Source organism: Haplochromis burtoni, unplaced genomic scaffold (assembly GCF_018398535.1).
Source record: "Haplochromis burtoni strain Fernald_Lab_line unplaced genomic scaffold, NCSU_Asbu1 Contig_543, whole genome shotgun sequence".
NCBI classification, from domain to species: Eukaryota; Metazoa; Chordata; class Actinopteri; order Cichliformes; family Cichlidae; genus Haplochromis; species Haplochromis burtoni.
Genome location: NW_024582904.1, coordinates 167,370 through 190,418, shown reverse-complemented (window position 1 = coordinate 190,418; position 23,049 = coordinate 167,370). Strand labels below are relative to the sequence as shown.

Below are 23,049 nucleotides of genomic sequence, written 5' to 3'. Positions count from 1 at the left end.
ACTTCGAACGTTGAGTACTACGACACTTTAACCAATGAGTGGTATGAGGCGTGCGACATGGAGATTTTCCGCAGCGCCTTGAGCTGCTGTGTGGTGTCCGGACTTTGCAACATGACTGAGTACACCTTTCCTCGTGACTTCCTGCCACTTACCAATGTGCCAGAAGAAGCAATGGAGTCAGCAGAGTCCACGTAACATCTTTAAAGTGCAGTGCTGCCATGTGTTAACATCTGAGACTCCAACATGAAGGACTGAAATAAATCTTTAGAGCATTAAACCGCTGGTGAACTGGACATTTTTTGTAGGTATCTCAAAAACCTTCAGTAGGAGAGCCTGCACTGTAGATACTGGGTTTTATTAAGAGAATGCAATTGCAACAATAACAAATTGAAAAGATTTTTTCATTCCCTGTAATGTATGGCTGCTGAGTAGCCATACCAGACATGCACACAGGGTGACTAGATCACAATAAGCCACATGTCGGACTTTTCAACTCTTGCTAGGTAAACACAATAAGAATAAAGGGAAGTTTTCACTCCCCCTTGTTATTTCAGCTGCGCTTCTGTCTGGTAACAGTCTATAGGTTTGAGTAAGGATGTATCCATAGGTCTTTTTGGAGCACTAGCTGACAATTTATGAATCTTTAGCCAAATATCACACAAATATACTGTGTCGCTTCACACCATTTTTGGTGCAGCACAAAAATGCTGTGCAGTCCCCCTTATAGAGGGACATCTGATCCCCCTACCTTCACAACATGAAGGTTGAAGCAACACCAGTAACACAACACCTTATGGAGGTAAACCAATGTGTAGACAGTGATGTGCAAAGCTGTTCATAGGAACATCCTCCATCCATGGTGGTGTAATCTTTATTCTGATGCTGAATTGATTGATTTATAAATTTACTGTAAACATTTCTTACATTTTTCTTATTGCAAGCAGACAAACCTGTCCCAGGATTGTTCCTGCTGCTCCATTTTATAAACACTCTAAATCAAACTCATTCCATTAAAATTTTTTTTAAATTTTAGGATGATGTTATCATACAATCCTCTACATCTGCATTAAACCAGTCTTGTCTCATACAACCTGCTATTAGTCCTGTATATTATTTATTTTAGGACTTCCTGTGACCTCTGTGTTGGTCTATGATAACATTACACGTATTGATGCATATACTTGTGATGCTTAGAGGCACTGTAAACTTTAATAAATGGTGCATTAAAGTTTATACCACAACTGCGATGCTAGCTCACACATTGCTCATTGCAATTCCTGTTTTCATAGCCATTGCTATGAAAAAGTAGAATGGGAGGGAGAGCCTTCAGTTTTCAGGCCCCTCTTCTGTGGAAACAGCTTCCAGTTTGGATTCAGGAGACAGACACTATCTCTACTTTTAAGATTAGATTTAAAACTTTACTTTTTGGTAAAGCACATAGTTAGGGCTGGATCAGGTGACCCTGAATCCTCCCTTAGTTATGCTGCAATAGGCATAGGCTGCTGGGGGACTCCTATGATGCATTGAGTTTTTCCTTTTCAGTCACCTTTTTCACACAATATGTGTTAATAGACCTCTCTGCATTGAATCATATCTGTTATTAACCTCTGTCTCTCTTCCACAGCATGTCTTTTATCCTGTCTTCCTTCTCTCACCCCAACCGGTCATAGCAGATGGCCCCGCCCCTCCCTGAGTCTGGTTCTGCCAGAGGTTTTCTTCCTGTTAAAAGGTAGTTTTTCCTTCCCACTGTCGCCAAAGTGCTTGCTCATAGGGGGTCATATGATTGTTGGGTTTTTCTCTGTATCTATTATTGTAGGGTCTACCTTACAATATAAAGCGCCTTGAGGTGACTGTTGTTGTGATTTGGCGCTATATAAATAAAATTGAATTGAATTGCTCATCTTCCTCCAGATCTACACACTTCAATTACAAGAACTTACTATTTTTGCCCTTATGGTTCTCCTTCTGCACTTAAAGCCCCGACAGAGCAGTGGAAAAGGGTGCTTTATTCCCTCTGACATTTCCATCCATCCATCTGTCCATTTCCTTTGGCAGTGAGACTTTTTGTGATTAAATAAATCTTGAGAGAATTGAAACTAGAGAGACTGAGAAACAGAGAAAAATGCAAACATGCTCAAGAAAAAAAAAAGTCAGGCAGCGATTCAGTCTCAGTAGAAGTCAATGCTTTTACATGACTTTCTGGCTGATGTCAAGGACTGGATGTTCCACAATCTCCTCCAACTAAATTTGGACAAAACTGGGATTATTCAGGGGGAAGAAAAGCTTGAATGACTTCAGTCCGTCCTCTGTTTTGCCGCATGCACTCCCCTCTCTCTGCCTCTCCCTTTCTCTCTCTCTTAATCTCTCTCTTCTTCTCTTTCCCTCCTCTGCACTTTCTCTCTTTTTGTCTTCTTCTTTATCTCACAGACAAAGCACTGGTTGCTCGTTTTTGGTCAGAGTCACCTTGAGGCAAACAGAGCTTTGTGTGCATTCGAGTGCATCTGCATAGGAATTTATATATATACACTGTGTGTACATAAAGGTCACGTCCAATTATTCATAAATACTGATACATAGAGTGATACATTTTAGGCTGGGAGAGGGGTGTATCGTTGTTCCTTTTCATACACTTAGACCATGAAATGACTGAAATGAAGGTGTAGTGAGTTATTTCAGTGAAGAACATTATTTGTTAAAGTTTTACTTTTTGGTTGCTGTTGTTTAGTGACTGATTTTCACACTCTGTGAGTTTATTCATGAGCGAAGCACTTGTACTGTACACTGAGCCCTACATCTGCTACATGCTGCATTTATCACTGAAAACATCTCAACACTTAAGGCCACAGCAAGGGGATGCAGTGGAGATGTCTTTGTGGTCTGACCATGACTTAGGAGTATCCACACTGATGGGCTTCACAGGCAAATCCCAACCACAGATACTGGAAGAATACCTTAAGAGTTGGGTTATATTATGTGCTGTTATTTTCTATGTTAGTGCTGTGGTCATATTGGGAATAAGTGAAGATTAGGGTATGTTAGGAGTAAAGCTACTAGTATAGACTTTGGTTAATAACAGGCAAACATTAAAGCTAAACTCCTAAGTATGTTCCAGTCCATGTTGTGAGGTGTTAGAAACCTGCGAAGAGGAGCTTGCCTGTTTTTTCAGATCAGTATGGAGGGCAAAAATGCAGGAAGTGCAATAGTGTGCAAAAGTTTTTTCAGCCACATCTCATTTATTTATATCCTGCTTATAAAATGAGAAATAGGAGCAGCAAACATCCAATTTTATCTCTGCAAACATACATGGAAAAACAGAGGCTTTACAATTCTAATTAGATTGAAGGTCAATATTTGTTAGTCTATAGCAGGCCGTGGACCGCCATCGTGGGTGATAAACTACCAGTCTGTGACCTATACTGTGACCTACACTGGTGACCTGTGCAGGGTGTACCCTGCCTCTCGCCCTGTGAGGGCTTGCATCAGCTCCAGTCAAAGCGCAACCCTGCATTGGATAAACACAAGAAAATACATGAATGCATCTTTCCTTCAAGATCCAATGCCACTGGCTGATATGCAGCTTCAAACTATGAAAGTGCCTCAACTGTGTTTTACAGATGACTGTAGGCACTGCCTGTTGTTTCCATTTCTCTTCCTTAAGAATGGCTTCTTTGCAGCCCTTCTACTGACACGATTTCTGAGGCATCAGCAGAAATTCTTTGTTTGTGCAACTGACTGTTATTAACAACATTTCTAAAGAAACTGTTCAAAATGGGCTCCTTGCTAAGCTATCTGTTGTTCATCATCACAAAACTGGTTCATCCCTTTACATGCCACAATGTTGAGTGGCTTAACAAACAACCAGCAAAAAAACAAACAGCCTCAACTGACTGAAAATGAAAAAGCAGACAAAAACTGGTAAAACTGTATTGCATAAAGAAATCAGGGTGGCTCCAGACTTTTGCACAGGAATGGTGCAAGCAGAGGACTTTCATCTGGGAGAGCAAGGTCTGACTGTGCTGATTTATCTTTAGCCTGTGTGACGTAAATGCGTATGCTTCTGCTCTCCTGTTAGCAGGGACTCAGAACAGAGAGGAAGGAGTGCTAAAATGCTGTATTTTAATCTATTTTACTTTGTTTTATTCATGTTTTTATTTGCTTCGCTTTCAGGTCTGGGACACAAGTTAAAGTCCAAGTTGTGTGTGCTTAAAGAAGACTGACTCTTCAATAATTTCCATCACTCTGGATTGATTTACTCAACTACTGCATGTAATAGTACTTAAAACTGATGTGGGCCAACACAGTGGTCAGCAACTTCCCCAATTAGTGTAACATATAGTGAAGTAACTTTAATGAGCTTCTTGGACTTAATGAGAACAACATTTCATAAAACACATTGCTTGGGAAATTAACTACTTCATCATGTACCACTGTAGTGACAACAGGGGGAAATAGCTGATTATGTAAATTAGGTTCTCAACATTAAACTTGCCCATGTGCCTCAGGCTTCACAGAGAGGGCCTGCTACTTTGAGGCCATGGTGTTAGCTTCACTTTTAACCTCTCTCCATGAAGCTCTCGCCGCTTCCTCCATTAGCACCGGATGCCGGCACTGGATATAAATTGCGCAGCGTAAAATCACCCAGTATGAACACAGATGCTGGGAACAGTGCCAATTTTTTTTACAGTATTCACATGTGGTCTAGCATCTACAGTTTCCAATAACTGTCTAAAAAGGCTATGCATGCACGTGCCCTTACACGATGTAACGAAAGACTCGCGCAAGTACATACTGACGATCCAAACCACCCAAACACACACTAACATGGATACACACACACACACACATACACACACACGTTGGGAAGCCCTGACATGCACAAAGCACAGAGGTTTTGAAAAAATTATTAGCTAAAGTTACTCGGCTGATGGCTGATGCTCTAAAAGCTCTGTGCAATACAACTTTAATAGCACTGGCAACAGGGTACACACACATCCACGCACACACATATACACAGAGCCATTTTCTCTCCCCTTATTTGCAATGTCTGGTTTGTCTGTCTCCTCCACTTTCTGTCTCTGTTTCTCTTTTGTATGTCTGCCCACTCTGTAGCCGAGGACTTACAGTAAAATACAGCTACTCGCTCATAAAACCAGTTAAAAAGACACAAACAGAGATTGTTCTGTGTGAGCGACTGTCAGCAAACTGACAAACGACACAGAATTATTGCTTTACTGACACTTCCATCATGGCATCAGCTGTGTAAAGACTACTTATGCACACAAGTAGGTGTATGTTTAAGACTGTATGTGTGTGTGTGTGTCCTACATATTGTGTAATCTGTTACCATTAAGCCAAACGTACATTACTGTGTATTAATGTGTCCCGTTGTGTGTGTGTGTGTGTGTGTGTGTGTGTGTGTGTGTGTGTGAGGTACAGAGAGGCGGCAGAGAGTGTGTATGTGCAGCGCCTGAGGGCTTTGTTCTGTACTGGTGCAATAAAAGACACATTAGAGAAAGAAAGAGATTACAGAAAAAAATATTATCAACCATAAAATGGTCTTTTTTGGGGGGGGGTTTGTTTTTTTTGCTCACACAGAAAAAACAACAAAAAACACAATAAATCTGTGTGGGTGTGAGAAGCAACAGAGCAGGGTTCACATGATGCATCTGCCTGTGAGTCCTGTAAATGCAACCAGTCTGCAGCAACAGAGAGGAGTCTGACATTCATTGATATTTGTTGTAAGGTACTGAGGCAAACACACATTTTGAAGCCTTTAGTGTAACAACGAGTGCCCTTTAAGAGCTGTGACACCGCTAGAGGGAAGAAATATCAGAAGAAAAGTCTGCAAAGGAGAATCTGGAGGATGAAGAAAGGGACTAGAAGGGGAGCGAGAAGAGGGTGGTGGCTTAAAGATAAGGGAGGAAGGACAGAGTAGAGGAGGAGAAGGTTCGTGGTGTGTTTTGAGTAAAAGGGTGGAATCAATTTCCCTGTCGTGCTTAACACCTGTTTCACCCTCGCAGCATCTGTGAGGCAGGTGTGTTTGTGTTTGTGTGTGTTTTAGAGGTGATGAGCAGACAATAGATTCTCAGTTAGAAAGGATTCGATTTATTCCCAATCTATCCTCTTTCTGTCCCTCTGTCTCTCTCTCACACACAGACACGCTATAAAATAGCTTTTACGCTCTCTCCTGAAACAAAACTGGCAACGCCGATCGTCTCTGGCCCAGTTTATGTCGGAGGGTTAAGTCTTTTCCCCAGTGCATTGCGGAATATTGCACACCAAGCTGAGATGATTACTGAGGAGTTTCCCAATAAAGTAAAGCCACAATGTGATGATGAACATCGCAGGCTGCGAACAGAGATGGTCAAAGAAGTGTTAGGATGAGTGGTTTTGACATGCCCTCTTACTGGTAATAATATTGCTGAGATCTGGAAACTAAACTCCCCCAAAGCCAAAAGACCGAGACACTTGAGCGGTCAGACAATCAGAAAGGTTTTAAATAAACCTGCAGGCTAGATAAATGGAGGAAATGACCAAAACATTTCCTAAACTGTCCATCACATTACAAAACTGTACCTTCCATACTCAGTCATTCCAATGTAAATGCTGTTTGGTGTCTGAGTAGCTTCTGTTGTTCAACTCATTGCACATGTTCCCTCTCTGAGCCAGCTAACTCAACCAGTCGTGGATAATCAGACAGTCAGTGACACTGAAGAAATGATAAATTGCAGCATCTAGGTTTTAAAAATATTAAACAGTTATGATTTTAAAATCCATGATCGTAAGAGAAATGGATTTTTTAACCATAAATAAAACCATCCTGGAAAACAGGATGGTCAGACCTGCTCTCGAGCTTAACTTAGACATGCACTCATCAGCCACTTGATTAGTTACACCTTGCCACTTCCTTCTGCTTTCACAACAGAAGAAACAAGGTGCTGGAAACATTCCTCAGAGATTTTGGTCCACTCTTACATGACATCATCACATAGATGCTGCAGATTTATTGGCTGCAAATCTGTGACGCACATCCCAGAGTTGAGGATGCCATTTGGGTGCAGTTAACAGACTGTCAAGGTCATCAAGTTTTAGATGACCTGAGCTTTGAGAAATGGCGCATTTATCACAAAGTGTGCCAAGAATCCCCATCATTACATCCACAACCTCAACCGTTAACACAAGGCAGAATGGATCCATGCTTTCAAGCTCAGTTTGAACTTCATGGGGTTGTCTTGACCATCTCTACATGCCTAAATGCATTTAATTGCAACCATATGATTGGCTAATTAGATATTTTCCCTGAATAGCAGTTAAACAAGGGCATTTTCTTGTTGTATTTGTGCTTACATTTTGTTTCTGCACAGTCAGGGATTATTGCTAAAGTGGTTTAAATTTATAATCCTTCTCTTTTAACTTGACTTCCTCTCAGCATCTGACAGCTCATTTCTCCTTTTACCACTGCTATTCTGTCTACTCTGTGCACTTGACTCTTTGCATGCTAGCCTGTTAGTTAAAAGAAAAAAAAAAGGTTCAAGCTCAAATAATCAGTTTATTGCTTTTGGAGTTGATAATTATGCAACTGAAGCTACCCAGTGGCATTCATATTCTACTTTATGTGCCTGGTAGAATGGGTGGCTGCTGGACCTCCTATTCTTCCAGTCTTCAGCACACTTGTATCCAGGGAAAGATTCTTCTATTCAGGCCGTCTGTGCAACAGCCTCCCCTGACAACCCGTGAGGTCAAAGTGCTGTCACTCACAGTGATATGGAGAGAAAGAAAGACAGAAGAAGAGAGAGAGAGAGAGAGAGAGAGAGAGAAAGGAAAGTGACTATACGGGAGGAGGTGCGCAAAGAAAGAGGAAGAGTGAAAAGAAAGGGCACACACAGAAGGGAAGAGGAAAGAGGAGAGATGAGAATCCAAATGAATCTTCCTCACCCAACGGACAGACTGTCAAGCCGTGTGTGCATGTGTGTGTGTGCGTGTTTGTGAGTATGTGTCTGTCTTACCTACTAATTGAAATGCGATGAGGTGTGAAACACCCCTTTAAAAGACCTATCACTGTGTGTAAAGTTAAATGTGCGTTTGGGGGGGTGGGTGTGCGTTCATGTGTGTGCGTGTGCGTGTGCAGTGCATATCAGCTCCTTTTGACAACAGATACAATGTGGAGTGTGTGTGTGTGTAAAGAGAGTGTTAATGCAAATGTGTGCATGGCATACCAAAGTCAGGATACACCTTACATCCTAAAAATGTACATAAGGATGTGTGTTTGCGTGCAAACACGCATGTGAATGCACGATGGCAATATGAGCACATGTGTACTGCACAGGATAAACAAGTGAGTCTGCATGTTTGTCCACATGTACACAACAATAAAGTGGGGAAGCTTTATATTTCCAGTGCATGTCTGTGTGTGTGATTGAATGTGCCTCTGTGTGTGCATGTGTGGGTATAATTTCATTTTGCTGTCTCAGCCTCTTGTTAAGGAGCCATTTAGAGCTCAGGTTGAGTTTCTTCAGCGTTTCCTGACACTTCTTTCCCCCTCACTGCCTCTCTGACTTTCACCATCTTTTCTCCATCTCTGTCTCATTATCTCTGTCTATTCCTCTGTCTTCTTTTCTCCTCTGTTCTTTCGGTCTCATCCTGCAAGGTTAGCGCACCACATAATCTTGTACCTGTTAATCAGCAAGTCATCCCAGTGGTAATTATTAGACTCCATTCGTTCCCTACAGCTGGAGAGCAATCCTGACATGTGTACTGTTTGCTATTTGACCTAAATTATACTGGCTGAGCATGTTAAATAAAACAGAAATTTCAGCAGTCGGTGCAGATTTTCATTTTGCAGCATTAGGTTTTCACCACAGACTGTATATAAAGCATGGATGTGGGTTCCAGGCGTGAAACGTAGAGGCAGTGTTTTCTAATGGCCAGGGTGGGTGTGGCGTCTCCTCTCTGTAAATAAGTTTATGATCTCTTATGTTGAATACAATGTGATGTTCATTTTGTAAATTATGGTTCCAGTTGGAGTAGAAAGGACAATAGAACAGGATATGATTTATGGTGGACCTAGCTTGTGAGTGATATGTCAGTGCTTATCATATATCATGCAGGATCCCCTTTTTCTTCACCACATCCACACCTTGCTCATCATATCCTGTTTCAGACTACAAAGACAAAGATGGCCAAAGTACTGGTTGAGTTTTCAGGACGGCACTTCAAAAACCTGTTGGTATGCCTTCATCTGTCTTTTATATACAGACTGTCTTTTAGCTTCTCAATGCAAATATTTTGGGCTAATTTCTAGAACAGCGATGGATGACATTCAGTCTAGGAGCATGTACTTCAAGTGTTCACGATGCTTGATGATAACGCTAAATAAATGTGTTTTTGCTGCATGTAAAGGTGACTGCACTGATTAAATGTTTGTGTTTGCAAGTTTATGAGTGTATGTATGCATACAACCTTTATGCTGCAGGTGTTTGCATATAGATGTGCATGCATGTATATGTGCATATAAAAAGACTACTATATGTTCCCTATCAGACTGGTGAACCGTGAGATTACACAGTAAGCTTTTATACACACAAACACATAAACACGCACAGTGAACGTAACATGCCCTCAAAAGCACTATTAAAACCACACTTTGATATCATCAGGCATAAATATCCACATGTTAGAGAAGAAATGGCACTTGTGTCAGCACAAATTGCTAACGGCCCAGCTAAAAGAAAGTGCTGACTGTGTTTAAAACTGTGCAATTATTTGAGGTTTAACATTAAGATGTTAAATTTGTAGTTTAAAGAAGTTTAAATATTAAATTTGTAATGTAAATTTCTTTGTTATTTCAGGTAGGCACCCTCTGTAGGAAGCTAAGCTCACAGATTCTATTATAAAATCACAAGACAAGGCTCTGCTTTGTAGCCAACCTAGAGTTTTACAAATCCAAGTCCTGCATATTACAAACTACACGGTCCAGCCAACAAGCAAAGCACTCGTTTACTTGTATATCACTTAAAATTAGTGCTGATGATAAAGTTCACACAGGTTTTGGTTGTTATCATTGAATATATATAGTAATATAATAGTTTATTTGATATATCGGTGCAAATACCCTCCAAATAACAATTTTACACTTAAGCATTTCCTCTAATACTAGGCTTTAAATGCCGCATGTTTAAAGCTTTTTCATATGTTGAAAAAAGGTAAATAAAAGGTAATAATGATGGTTCTACTTCTTTGCCAGACTTAAGTGTGACAAACAAGGGATTTTTTCCCATTCTGCACTTTGACAAGTGGGCTGGAAGAGAGCAACAGCAGAGTTCTCCAGGAATGGGAGAATCATGAAAAAACACTTCAAAAATCATAAAATATAGTATGGAAAGCACAGGGGGAGTTTTCATTGTTTTTAACACACTGTTTCACTTGAGCTGTTTGTATGTTATAACTTTGCTCTTCTCCGGGGCTGGCTAATGGACCAACAACGGTACAAGCAAGAGTGACCCACGGACTGGTTGTACCACATAATTTGTACACTGCCTACATCCAACAACAAGCCTCTCTCCAGGCAGCGAATGCACCACCCATGCTGGAGCATAAATCCCGCTTCACCATTTACTGGTGTATAAAAATAAAGAAATACACCAAATTTTCATAAACGGTTCCCTTCAAAAAAATTTTTAAATTAATTATAAATATATCGGAAAATTTCACACCCTATTTCACATTGATAAAGTTACAGAAGTAGAAATGAGTATATAACAAACCAATTTTTTTCCCATATTGCACAGCTTTTGGCTGTTTGACTGGAGCTGACCCAAAGAGCTTTTTCTTTTAGGATAATAAAACCTTTTTTAGTGTCATTTTAAACTATTAGAAGTCATGACCCGTGAGACAGAATCAACTAATGCTGATTATTGGTACACTAAGAAACCAGATGTAAAGAGGGTCGTCCAGTGTCAAGCTCCCTCTGTTGTATTTATGGCTCTATAATAATGACACTGTGACTTCCTCCCCCACGCTTGGTGGGAATTCTTACTGCCATTAGAGAGTTTTGTTATTTAAGCATCAATATTTGTCATTTGGGGCATGTGCTAAAACAACCTGCGCTGCTCTTTTTCTTGCAGCTGCACTCACAAAGTGTCTGGAGGCAAGATTTTAAAACTCATGGCAGTTAATAGGATGCTTTAGGCTTTTTCCAGATTTTTTTTTTTTTTTTAGACTCAAGCCCTTTGGCTCCTACAGAGCAGTGTGGAGCAGGGCAATATATATGGTAACAATGCTGTTGATGACTATAAGCCTTGCAGCACACACTACTTCATAACAACAGGAAGCTAATATATATATATGTAATCCTAGTGACATAAGTCACTAGGATTGCATTAAAGTGATGCCTGTATGTTAAATGCAGCAGCTAAGGTGCAAACTCTGGGATTGTACTCGATGCCTCCACTTGCATCATGGATGACTGGGCAGATCATGTAGCATGTGGCCTATTCCCATTCCTTTACATCTTAGATATGAATAAATATGAGACAAATCACCCAGCAGCATCTGAAGCCCACTTCAATGTGGGGTGAGCTTTCAGCTGTTAACCACAAGGGATGTTACAGGTGTGCAGGCAAATTTTAGCCTGTGATACTAAAACCAAAGACTGCTTTAGGAAAATATATGAGCTCATAAAGTAAAGGGAAGAAAAGTCCTCTACTTTTATATTGAAAACTTAACAAGCTGGAAATATAAGACAGTCCTGTTTATAGGGTCCACTGAGTTTCACTGTATTTTTGATTTATGGATGATTAAAAATGAGAAGTACACAGGGTCAGGGTATGAACTATTTAAACCACCACCTGCTGAAGGCTGTGAGGTCAGCCACCACAGGAAACAGGAATTAACATATTTAAACACTTTGGGGCATTAAATAAAATATTCTCTCTATGTGGTTTTTCCTTCATTTTTATGTCTCTTTCAGTGCTTATGAATACAGATTAAGTGTAACTGGAAATATCTTCTACCAAATATAATGGATATATCTAATATTTCACAAATATGAACCTTATGGTATTATTCTTTTGTGCTTTTGAGTATTCTTATGGTTCTTGGTTCTCATCTTGTAATCTTAGTCCTTCTATCTCGCTCTCTGTCCGTCTGTCCCTCTCCCCTGGCTTAGTCAAATCTCTGTTTGTTTACCCTTTTCTTGTATCTAGTTGTGTGTCTTAAGTCTGGGTTTCAGTCCAAAGTAGTGGAAGAAAAGACTGACTGACCAACCAACAAACCAAAATCCATTTCCAGAAGCATGCTGTTAATGGTGCTGTTAGTGTGGCTAAAAGCAAGGAAAAATAGCTCTTTTAAAGCACCAGTGCACTGTAGCATCTGTTAACATTTGTTATGTCAAGCTGAGCCTTGAGCACACATGGACCAGAAGTAATTGCTGTTGTGTGCTCATATTCATAAATCATACACTCCTTTTCAACTCATTTGTTTGAAACATGACATAAATGATAAACGCATCTGTATTCTTTCTAAAAAAAAATGTTTCATACAATTATTTTTATGACAAGGCAGTTTATTACTTAAGTATTCATTCACCTACTTATTGTGATTTACTGTAGATATTAATGCACTATAGCCTATGTTATAGTACTGGCCTCCATTTATTGTCACTGTGATGCTCCATCTCTGGCAATTCAAACGGTTGTGCAATGTGCAAATAAAACAGTTCTCATATGGATTTCATAAATGTGAAGTACACACACATTGACAGTAGCTATTATAGCGAGGAAGCATTCTTTAAGGTCCACTGGATTTTAGAATTAGTACAATAAGTGAAACAAAGCTAATATAACAAAAATCAATACCTTTAGTAGCAATAGGAGAAAATCAATCACCTTTAATAAAAGCTCATTTGTCTTCACAGTTAAAATACTGTCGGCAGATGGTAGCCAGATGCAGTCAATGGGAGCTTCCATATGGCAGATAATGGTCTAAGTTTCACTGTTAAGGAGTTTATTGGATTCCAGTAAAAGCATCTGAGAGTTAGTCATGCTAAATTTAGACTAGAGCTAAAAATAATGTGGTGCTGGAGCTTGGGTGGATTATAGTTAGTAAATGATGCATTATGGATTTTAGATTTAGCAGCAAATCTGGCAAAGGAAGATAGAATTTAAAACCATATTAGAAGTTACCTTGATAACACCTACAAAGTACACATTACTAATGTGCCAGTTTGCATAATTAGGACAACTACTCATGAGCATATGGCAAACTCATGTTTGCCATATGCTCATGTGATGTCTTGTGTACACTGCGTAGTATTGGGTGTCACAAATCTCAGTGTTTGACCATAATTGTTGTGTTAGCTGTGACAATTTATTTGCAGAAAATAGTGTGGTAGTACCTTCACTTCCATGTACCCAAAGTGGTGCCCACTAAGGGAAAGTGTGCAGCATTACACACACAACCTTTGGACCATTGAGAGTAAACCTTCTACCTACATTGAACTGCATAAAGTCACACTTCTCAATTTCAACCACTTCTGAATGTGAATAGTGAGTGCAAGTAAATAAGCATCTGATTTAAGACACTGGTGCATATCAGTTAAATATCAGCATGATATAAGTGTCTCTGTGAACATGCTCGGATAGTTGTTCATATCAGAGTCCTGATGGCTCAGTCATATTACAGTAAAAATAGGATGACTAACTCTTTGCAACTAGGAAAAAATGTTGTTTGCCCACTGATTACATTTCAATAAGGGGAGATCATTTGGAAGAATTGAAGATGATTTATTGTGATAGAGAAATTAATTAATGTATTTGGCAATTAGACTCTGATGACCCATCATAGCAGAATGAAATCCCAGCAATGATAGGATTTAGGACTGGATCCCGAGGATTCTAGATGTGGTGGTGAAGATGAAAACTGAGGGATGGATGAAGCCCTGAGTAACTCAGGTGAGGTGGAGATGGAACCAGGTGGGTTGCACAAATAAGAGTCTGAAAGGGAGAATGACAGAGAGCACAGATTTTAAACCACCAAGTGGACGCTGACTGGCTCAAAAAGGCAGACAAGAATATGACTGGACTAGAGTAATGATGTCAGCACTGAGATTGTCTGAGTGGCAAAGCAATACTTATGTAAAGAACAGGCTTGCAGCCGAAAAACCAGGAAAGGAGCCATAAGCTTAATTTAATTTTTGTTTATTTATTTTGCTGTACTTGCAGCAAACAACTAGTCACAGAGAGGTTTAGCATGCAACACCCTCAAACTCTGTGTTGAGGCAAATGTTTGCAAACAACTGCCATTTATAAATAACAGTAACAATAAGTAACAATAAGTCAAAATCACTCTCTTAGCACAACTAGTTGCCGACTGGTTGTCAATTGGTTGTCAGCCTGTGAAATTTCTATATAAAAGCAAGGTTGCTGAGAGCTTACATGCCATTTTGCAGACAAATGACCATCCTGCAGCAACAAATATGTCAGTATTTGTTGAGGAATTTCTGAAATTTTCTTTCAACTCAATGATGGTTAGATAAATTTGAATTTCCGTGTATGTAGATGGAAGCAAATTTTTGATTTTCACAGATTTCTTAGTTAACTACTATATTATCACAAGCAGTAGTCCTTTTTGGGGGAAATAACCTGATCAGTCTGTAAAAATGACAGAATATGAGGATATGCCTCAGAATGACTGCAGTCTTTTAGGTACGCACATGTTTATGTGTATGCATGCTTAACTCAGGCAAATGTTCTTCTTAATCGATTTATGTCCATGGTGGCAGCACCTCATTACAATTCACTGTACATTTACTCTGACTTTAAGTGCTTACAGTCTACACAACACAAGCACTGTTCTTGTGGTTATGGTAAAAGAAATGTTATTGCATCATGATTTTTTACAAAGAGTATTTTATAATGAGTTTCCAACATTTCTGTTGTTATTTAAATTATTTCAGACAACACAACTAGCAGAGCAACAAATAGTAGTGCATCCATTACAGTATGTGTTTGTTACTTCGATAATACAACATGCTGTTAAACCCTATTACTGTCAGAATCCTTCTAAGGTTAAAAATGTTTTTTATGTCCAAAATCCTTGAGGCAAATTACAAATCCTCTGCTTTTGTTTTTTGTTTGCTTGTTTGTTTTTTTGTTTTTTGAGCAAAGACATTCACAAGCATTTTGGACACATGCACAAATTCTGCATCCTTGTTGTCAAGGTTAAAGACATTGCACTGACATCAGCTTCTGTGATTGGGAGTGAGATCCAGTTTGAACAGTAAAAAAAATTACACACATACACAAACAGAGCTGAGATTTTGACCTCTGCAGAGACGCCATGGGGTAAAAAAAAAAAAAAAAGAAAAAGCAAGAGGGCTTTGTAGACGATAATCAGCTGCAGTTTTTAAAACTGCAGGCAAATCAAATTGATTAATGTTTTATAAAAACTAATTAACTGTTTACTTGGAAATGAATGCACTGGGGCCAAAGACAATATTTATTCAGCTTTTACTATATTTTTTTAGCGAACATGTTCTCACTGGGCTCAAGCTGTTTCTTTACATGACTGATGATTTGTCAATTGGCTAATCTCACCATGTCATATCACGCTAAAGATCATCGTGATGGGGAATAGGTTTTTTTTATAGTGTGCTCTTTAAAGGGTCATTGCAACTCATTTATAGATAAAGCTCAGTGTGGACATTGTGAGACACAGTATTCAGCCCTCTTAAGGATACATAAGCTTTGCTAAAATCCTTCCATCTTATCACTGGCTCAGAGACTACTGAAATCAGTGTTACAAACTTAGGTCATAGTCTTTGAAGGGCATGGGGACTTACCTATAAGGAGTGTATAAAAAAGAAACTAGGAGCAAGTTACAGCTTGCTAAGTTGGACCCCTTTTGCCTTCTGAAATGCTGTAATTCTTCATGACACAGATTCAACAGGTGGCTGGAAAGAACATGATAGCATCACAGAGTTGCTGCAGGTTTGATGAAAATCAACAATGTAAATTTGCTGTTCTCAAAGGTGCTCTTCTGGATTGAGATCTGGTGACTGTGCTGGCCATTTGAGCACAGTGAACTCATCGTTACCTTCAAGAAGCCAGTTTGAGATCATTTGAGCTATGTGGCGTGAGGCACTGTCCTGTCCATCAGAAGATGGGTACACTGTAGTCATAAAGGGATCGACATGTTCTGTAATAATAGTCAGGGAGGCTGCGGTGTTTAAACAATTCTCAGTTGGTCCTACGACAGACTATTCTTCGCACCATTACACCACCACCATATTGAACTAACGATACAAAGCAGGATGGATCTATGCTCTCATGTCTTCACCAAATTCTGACCCTGCCATGTGACTCTCACAGAGGAATCAAGACTCATTACAAAAGACAGCGTTTTTCTAATCTTCTAGTTTTGGTGAGCCTGTGTGAACTGTAGCCTTAGTTTGGTGTTCTTAGTTGACAGAAGGGGAATCTGCTGCTGTAGTTGGAAATACTGTACTGACAGACAAAATAGATTATTTATGGAAAAATTCTATATGGGAATAGAAATTCTTTATGATTAAAAACAGAAAATTCCTGTAAAATAAACACCAAAATCCAAAGTCCATTTGTCATGCTTTACCTGGTTCTTTGAACTTGTTTCCTTGCTGTGTCTTTATTGATTTAAAAGTTAACTGCTGTTGATATTGTAAAATGAGGTGACTCTGCTATATGAATAAAACTGAATTAAACAGAACTGAAAAAAGATTCAAAAATTATAGAAATTCTATTGATCGTATTTTTAATGACTCTGGACTGTAAAGGTATTTAATAAATATTGTTTAAACTAAGATATCTGAAGACTAAAATAAAATAAAATTTCTATCTTCTATTATTCTTTTCTGTAATTTTACCAATTTGATCAGTAATATTAAAGAATATACAACTAATAAAAAATCTTCCATTGGTGAAATTAATTATAATTACTTCAGTTTACTAATACTTCAACATGACATATACTCATTAAAAAAAATATATAAAATCTTTAAAACTTTGTGGGGGGTAAAAACTTCTATAATTACATAACAATGGACAATCAAATCTATATAAATTACTGAAACTTCTCTGCTCTATTTAAAATGTTTAAATATTTGCATGTACAGCATAAAAAATGGATATTTGTGAAATTAGATTCAATTTTATTCTTTTTATAAGGAAAAATACAATTTATGAATCAAAAAAAGTAAGTAAATTAAAATAAATTTCATGTTTATTTACAGTTATGGGCATTTTACACTAGACATGTTGATTAAGAACCAATTTTTGGGAATTTTTTATGATCTGTATCAAAACTCTGTAAAAATCTGTCACATTAGGGTTTTTTTTTTTTAACAGTAAACAGAACTGTTGCTCATTGGATGTTTTTTCTTTTTCTCTTATTCTGTGTAAACTGATGTGTGGGAAAGTCCCAGTAAATCAGAAGTTTACGAAATAGTCATCTGATACCAAAACAAAGTCACTTAAATTACATTTATTCCCCATTAGGATCCCAGTTTGAACTTCAATTCGTTGTCTTGAGATGCCTAAATGCACTGAGTTGTTGTCATGTGATCGGCTGATTAGATATTTGTGTTAAATAGTTCAGCAGGTGTACCTAATGAAGTTCCAGTGTTTTTATGTTTGATTCAGCCTAATGGCATGATGACTAAAGGCTATCATAATGATCATTACTTAACATTTACACCTGTGTTATGCGGGGGGAAAAGGAGAAAACAAACAAAATTGTTTTTAAAGTATTTTTTTATTTAGGAAGTGAAACAAAATGCCCAGTGTTGTCTTTGTGCTTTACATGGTTTCAAACCGGCCATTTGAGGTCTCTAAAAAAAAACCTCAGAGGAAGAACTCAAAACAAAGCAGGAAGCTCCAAAAGAATTCATCATTCTCCCCTTCATCATTATCATCATCATCATCATCATCATCATCATCATCACTCGTTACAGTTCTGTAGAAATAATCAGACTCCAAAGTCACATCAGTGCTTATTTACAAGGCCTCTTGCTGCAAAATAGTTAGGTTTTTATTTACTCTAAAAAAGGTGTGGTGTAGTTGCGTTCACAAATATATTAAGAAAAATGACACAACACATACTGAAAGTGTCATTTTTAACAGTATTTTGTGGTGTAGGACAACAGCCTGTGTTACATCGGCATATTTGTTGCCGTTTCTATCTTTGAATCATTGTAGTAGAAAAATGAGAAAGAGGTTATTTCTACATACAAGGCATCGTCTACCTGAATCTAAACTCTTTCATTGTGCTACTATCTTTGAAAGAAAAGGTTTTAGGTTATAATTCATAAGAGGAAGTGCTTTTATATAAGAATAGGTAAACTAGCTTGTGGCTATAGTAGGCTACAGTAGTTCATAGTAGAATCTAAGTGTTCGGCGATGCACTCTGGTGCTGAAATATTGACCAAATGTCTCCTCTTCGTTCTCAACAAAAGTCAGAATCACATCGAGAACTGCCACATTAAATTCACAACAGCCAGAGATGATGAAAAGAAAAACAACCTGAAATCAGGAAGAGCCTTTGAGTCTTCAAATGGAGTTTGGTGTTTTCATGTAAAGCCCTCGAGCAAAACTGATCTTCTGATTGGATTTAAAAAAAATACTGAGAAGAGAGCACAATAATTGTGACCAACTTATAGGAAGAAACTCTGGCTGTGTTCAAGGACTAGTGAGGATAAAAGAGAAGCCGGTTCAGCAGCACAGCTGTTGTTTCACATCTTAAACAATTCCAATATGCTACCAAGGCAGAAGAGTGGCCACAGTTTTAACTGTTCAGGGTTTGCGTTTCGTCCATGTTTCAGCACCAGAGGCCTACAGCAGTACCTTCTACTCTCTACGATATTTTAGAATAATAATACGAGGCAGGCAGTGCATAAACCATGTACAAAAAGACCCATCCCGACCCAACCCAGAGCCCTCTGTCTAAAGGAGTAGAACCACCTGTGTGAACCCCAGGAAGCCCCAGCAGCTGCTAATACTCATACAGACACAACTGTCTATAAGATTATAATGATACCAATATAAAATTGTAACTAGGAGGCAACGTTTTCCACACTGTGTACCAAAGCAGCTGAGTTTGAAAAACAGACTCCCTGCTCACTCCAATTTGGTCTTTCTGACCGGCTGTCACAGCGGCATCACAGTCCCTGTAAATTTAGAGCTCCAAACCCAACCCGCCATTATTTAACACTAACTTGGTTCGCTAACTCCCTGAAATGTCATTTCTCGTAACTACATAGAATAGTGGCATTTGAAGAAAAAAAAATCAAGATGTTACAAGCAGTTATGACTCACGTGTCTTCAAAAATATCATGCATTATTGCTCTATCGGATATCAACGAAATATTGCCCAAGACAGAAATTTGTTCGGTTTTGCCTGTTATCTAAGAGGTTTGGAAAAATATCCAAAAAAGATTCATAAAATTGGCATAGATTCCATTATTAGGCTATTATTTTTTTTCCTCTCTTTTTTTTTTTTTTGCATGCATTAGTTTAAATAATTAAAGTGGCTGACAAAAGTAAAAAGATATTCATTAATTAGAAAGTGTCAAATGCTTTGGCATATTTGTAACAAAAAAAAACAAAACAAAGTAAAGTGCAAATCAATACAAATGTAAATGCATATGTAAATAAATGCATAAATACATAAATCATAAATAGACACATCTTTTTAAAAAAAGATAAAAACCTCAAAGATGAATGCTGTGCTTCTTGATGCAACTAAACTATTATACAACACTGGAAAAAGGTTTGACCTTTTGAGGAAATCCAGGACATTTTTAATGTCTCCATCCCCATCCAACACTGACAAATTAAAAAATAATAATAATAATAATAACATCAGATTTAGGTTATAGCAAAACTGTTAAGGAATACCCTGGTGGCTCAGTGGGAGTTTTTAGCCATCTGATCCTGAACTGGAACTCATAACGGTCCACTGTTTGCGGTTAAGTAAGCGCATATCCCAACATTACTTAGAAGTAAAGAAAAGAGCTCTTTTGTCCACGGTTTTTAAAAATACGTCATTTCTCACCACACAGGTGTACTGCCTGTACTACCACATTGTGACAGGTGTGTCTTTTCTTCACAGTTCATTGTGGTAATGTCAGAAGCCACGTATACAGACACTGTATACTGCGGGTGTCCGGTTGTATAAATAAATATCATTACAAGTATCTTGTTTACTTGCACAGGAGAAACGCTGTGTGCTTTCCTTGTTTTGATGCTTTATCTTTGTAAGCTCAGTCCAAGGTCGGTCTCAGTAAAAGCAGGACACCACATGTATCCTTAGATTATGAAGGTCTGTTTTTAGAAACGCATAAAACTTGAAAGCTCATTGAATCTCACTGGAAGAAAACCGATGATGTGATTCATGCTTGGAGATTGGAGATGAGTTGTGCTTTAGTGTCATTTCCTGGTGGATTGGGAAAACAAAAAAAATAACAGAATGCTGAGGGTAGATATGGACATAAATAGATCTAGGTATCTTCAAAAATGATGAGCTAGATGTGCTGTGCTTTATTTATCTTCACAGATATTTCAAAAAGCCTCAACGGGAAGTAACTTATCGACGCAGGTGACAGTCTAAATTAGGCATTGAAAACTTTTCACTCCACTCTCAGATGAGGGAAGATAAAACAAAGGACAGATTGGAGGGTTCTTGATAGGAACGGATGCCTTCAATCTATTTTTGTCATATACCTCGTGATTCTTGCAGAGAAAACACTCCTACCTTGTAACACTCAGATTCTGCTTTTTGGGGGAAAGAAATAAAAGTAGGGAATGAGGCCAGGAAAATTGCATGTAAACAAATTAAAACCACCCCAGTCATTCTCCCAGGGAGCTCAGAGGGGAGAACGCCCCCTTGAAACACGCCGACTCATAGTGCTTGTTCAGGTAACTCTTGAGTGCAAACGTCTTGTTGCATCGTTTGCACTTATAGTGCTTGAAGGCTGAGTGTGTCTGCATGTGAGCACGCAGGTTAGACCGGTCAGCAAACGCTTTGCCACAGTGCGCACACCCAAACGGCTTCTCCCCCGTGTGCGAGCGCATGTGGCCCTGCAGCAGCCACGGCCGGCTGAACGCTTTGCCGCACACGTCGCACTTGTGCTTGAGGTCGTGGGTCAGGAGGTGCATAGCCATCGCTGGCATGGAGACGTACACTTTCCCACATGTGGGGCACTTCTTAGCCATCTTGCTGTCTATGCTCCTGTGCGTCTGCTTGTGCCGGCTCAGGTTGGAGGATGTGGCGTAGGTTTTACCACACTCACTGCAGGTGTGCCGCTGGGCAGTTCCCCTCAGGGTTCCCGTGGTTTTCCTTCGTGATCGTCCGTCCATGATGAAAAACGCATCCACGCTGTATCCTTCACTCACAGCTGTGTCGCCGTTGATGTATCCCCCGGCTGATGACGAAACTTCGGACCGGGGACTGTCTGGCTGGTCCGAATCGCCATGGATATCACCATGGATGCCAGAATATGTGTTGTTGATGCGGCCATAGATGACCGATGAGTGGCTCGGGGAGGGTACTTTAGAGATGACTGATGAATCGCTACCAACCACATCGTCGTAAGGATTAGGACTCAGATAATCACTGACGTAGCCTGAAGAGACAAAGAAAGAGGTAAGTCATCGTGGCAGGAGGATTGATTGGCTTGGAAATCTACACGAGTGACTGCTACAAAGCTTAAACAGAGTCAAAAGGGATATTTGAGTGCTGGCAAACCTGTCTCTAACAAAAACCTAAAGGGGCAGTTCACCACAAAATTTAAATTAAGCTTTTTCTGCACTTTAGTGTTGCTTATCCACACAAATGGCTTGAGTGTGAGTTTTCCAGTTTGAGACACTGACTGTAAAACCGTCTGCTTCCTCTTGGACAACATCATACTGTTCTCGTTGTCTTGGAGCAACTTTGACCACATAATTTCCTTTGGGATTAATAAAGTATTCTGATTCTGATTAATGATTCTTTCCAGAACCTGACTCGTCAAAACACTAACAAACATTGCATTACATAGGAACTGTTTTTCTCCTTCTACTGTTTTAATCCATGAACCAAAAGAGGCAGCCAGCTAACATTTCTTCTTTTATTCTAGAATGACACATCTGAGATTGGTAAAAGGAAAATAGTTCTCTTTTTTGAGTTACTAGAAAATATTTTCTCATACAAAACTTTTTCCCAAATGTATGACTGCATATTATGTTGCTTCAAATGTTAATCATTTTGCACCTTTTAGGTCAAAAGTGCAGAGCACAAAAACGGAAGAGATTAATATTAAGTGCCAAGTTCGTCCAACTATCCACCATGTTGTTGCAATTAGTTATAAAAAGAAAGCACCTGAGTGCTAGAAATACAAGATATGGTTCGAGTATCTATTATAGCACTCGTTACGATACTACTCAAGACCCTGAGGGCTCTGTAGAACCTATCACTACTAAGAAAATTGTATGTTTTTTTAACTTGTATTGTATAACGGCAGGCCTCAATCACACTCGTTCATCAAAGTTCATTCATTATTAACATTTTGTCTCCAGACTACATTACATTACTGATCACACCCTGGCATCTCTAGTTTCTAAATATCAATCATACCACAATAAGGATCACATGAACCACATTCACCATGTGTTCTGCACTCCCATTATGCCCAGTATCCATAAAAGACCAAAAGGTTTCCGAGTCGATTCGAAAGAAATGCCTTCACATCGGTTTTTGGAGGTGATGCAAAGCAAATGAAGGAAAAGAGAAGGAGACAGTTGTGGTATTCATAGTGGCAGTAAAATGCTTCTCAGTCCTTACAAGCAAGGAGGAGACACTTTCCCCTCAGTGGGAAATCTTTATTTTTCATTGGAGGGCTCAGTGAGCACACTTGCTCCTCATCAGCTGCACCTTTTCTGACAGGTCTGAAGCTGCACACAGTCACACCTCAGGGCTGTCAAAACCTCAACTGCTGTACAAAGAGCATCTCTATTACAGCAGCTGGGTGTGTGTGTGTGTGGG

At 39.1% G+C, this 23,049-nt stretch overlaps 1 protein-coding gene across 1 annotated transcript in view; it reads right to left on the bottom strand.

The window, feature by feature from the left end:
* Positions 1 to 17,765: 17,765 nt before the first annotated feature.
* The window catches only part of LOC102310013 (transcriptional repressor scratch 1), an 11,297-nt gene continuing 6,013 nt past the window's right edge, over positions 17,766 to 23,049 (bottom strand). Inside the window, exon 2 of the mRNA XM_005947741.2 lies at positions 17,766 to 21,652. Within this exon, the coding sequence (XP_005947803.1) occupies positions 20,877 to 21,652 (776 nt within the window). The 3' untranslated portion in view covers positions 17,766 to 20,876. The remainder of the gene's footprint in view (positions 21,653 to 23,049) is intronic.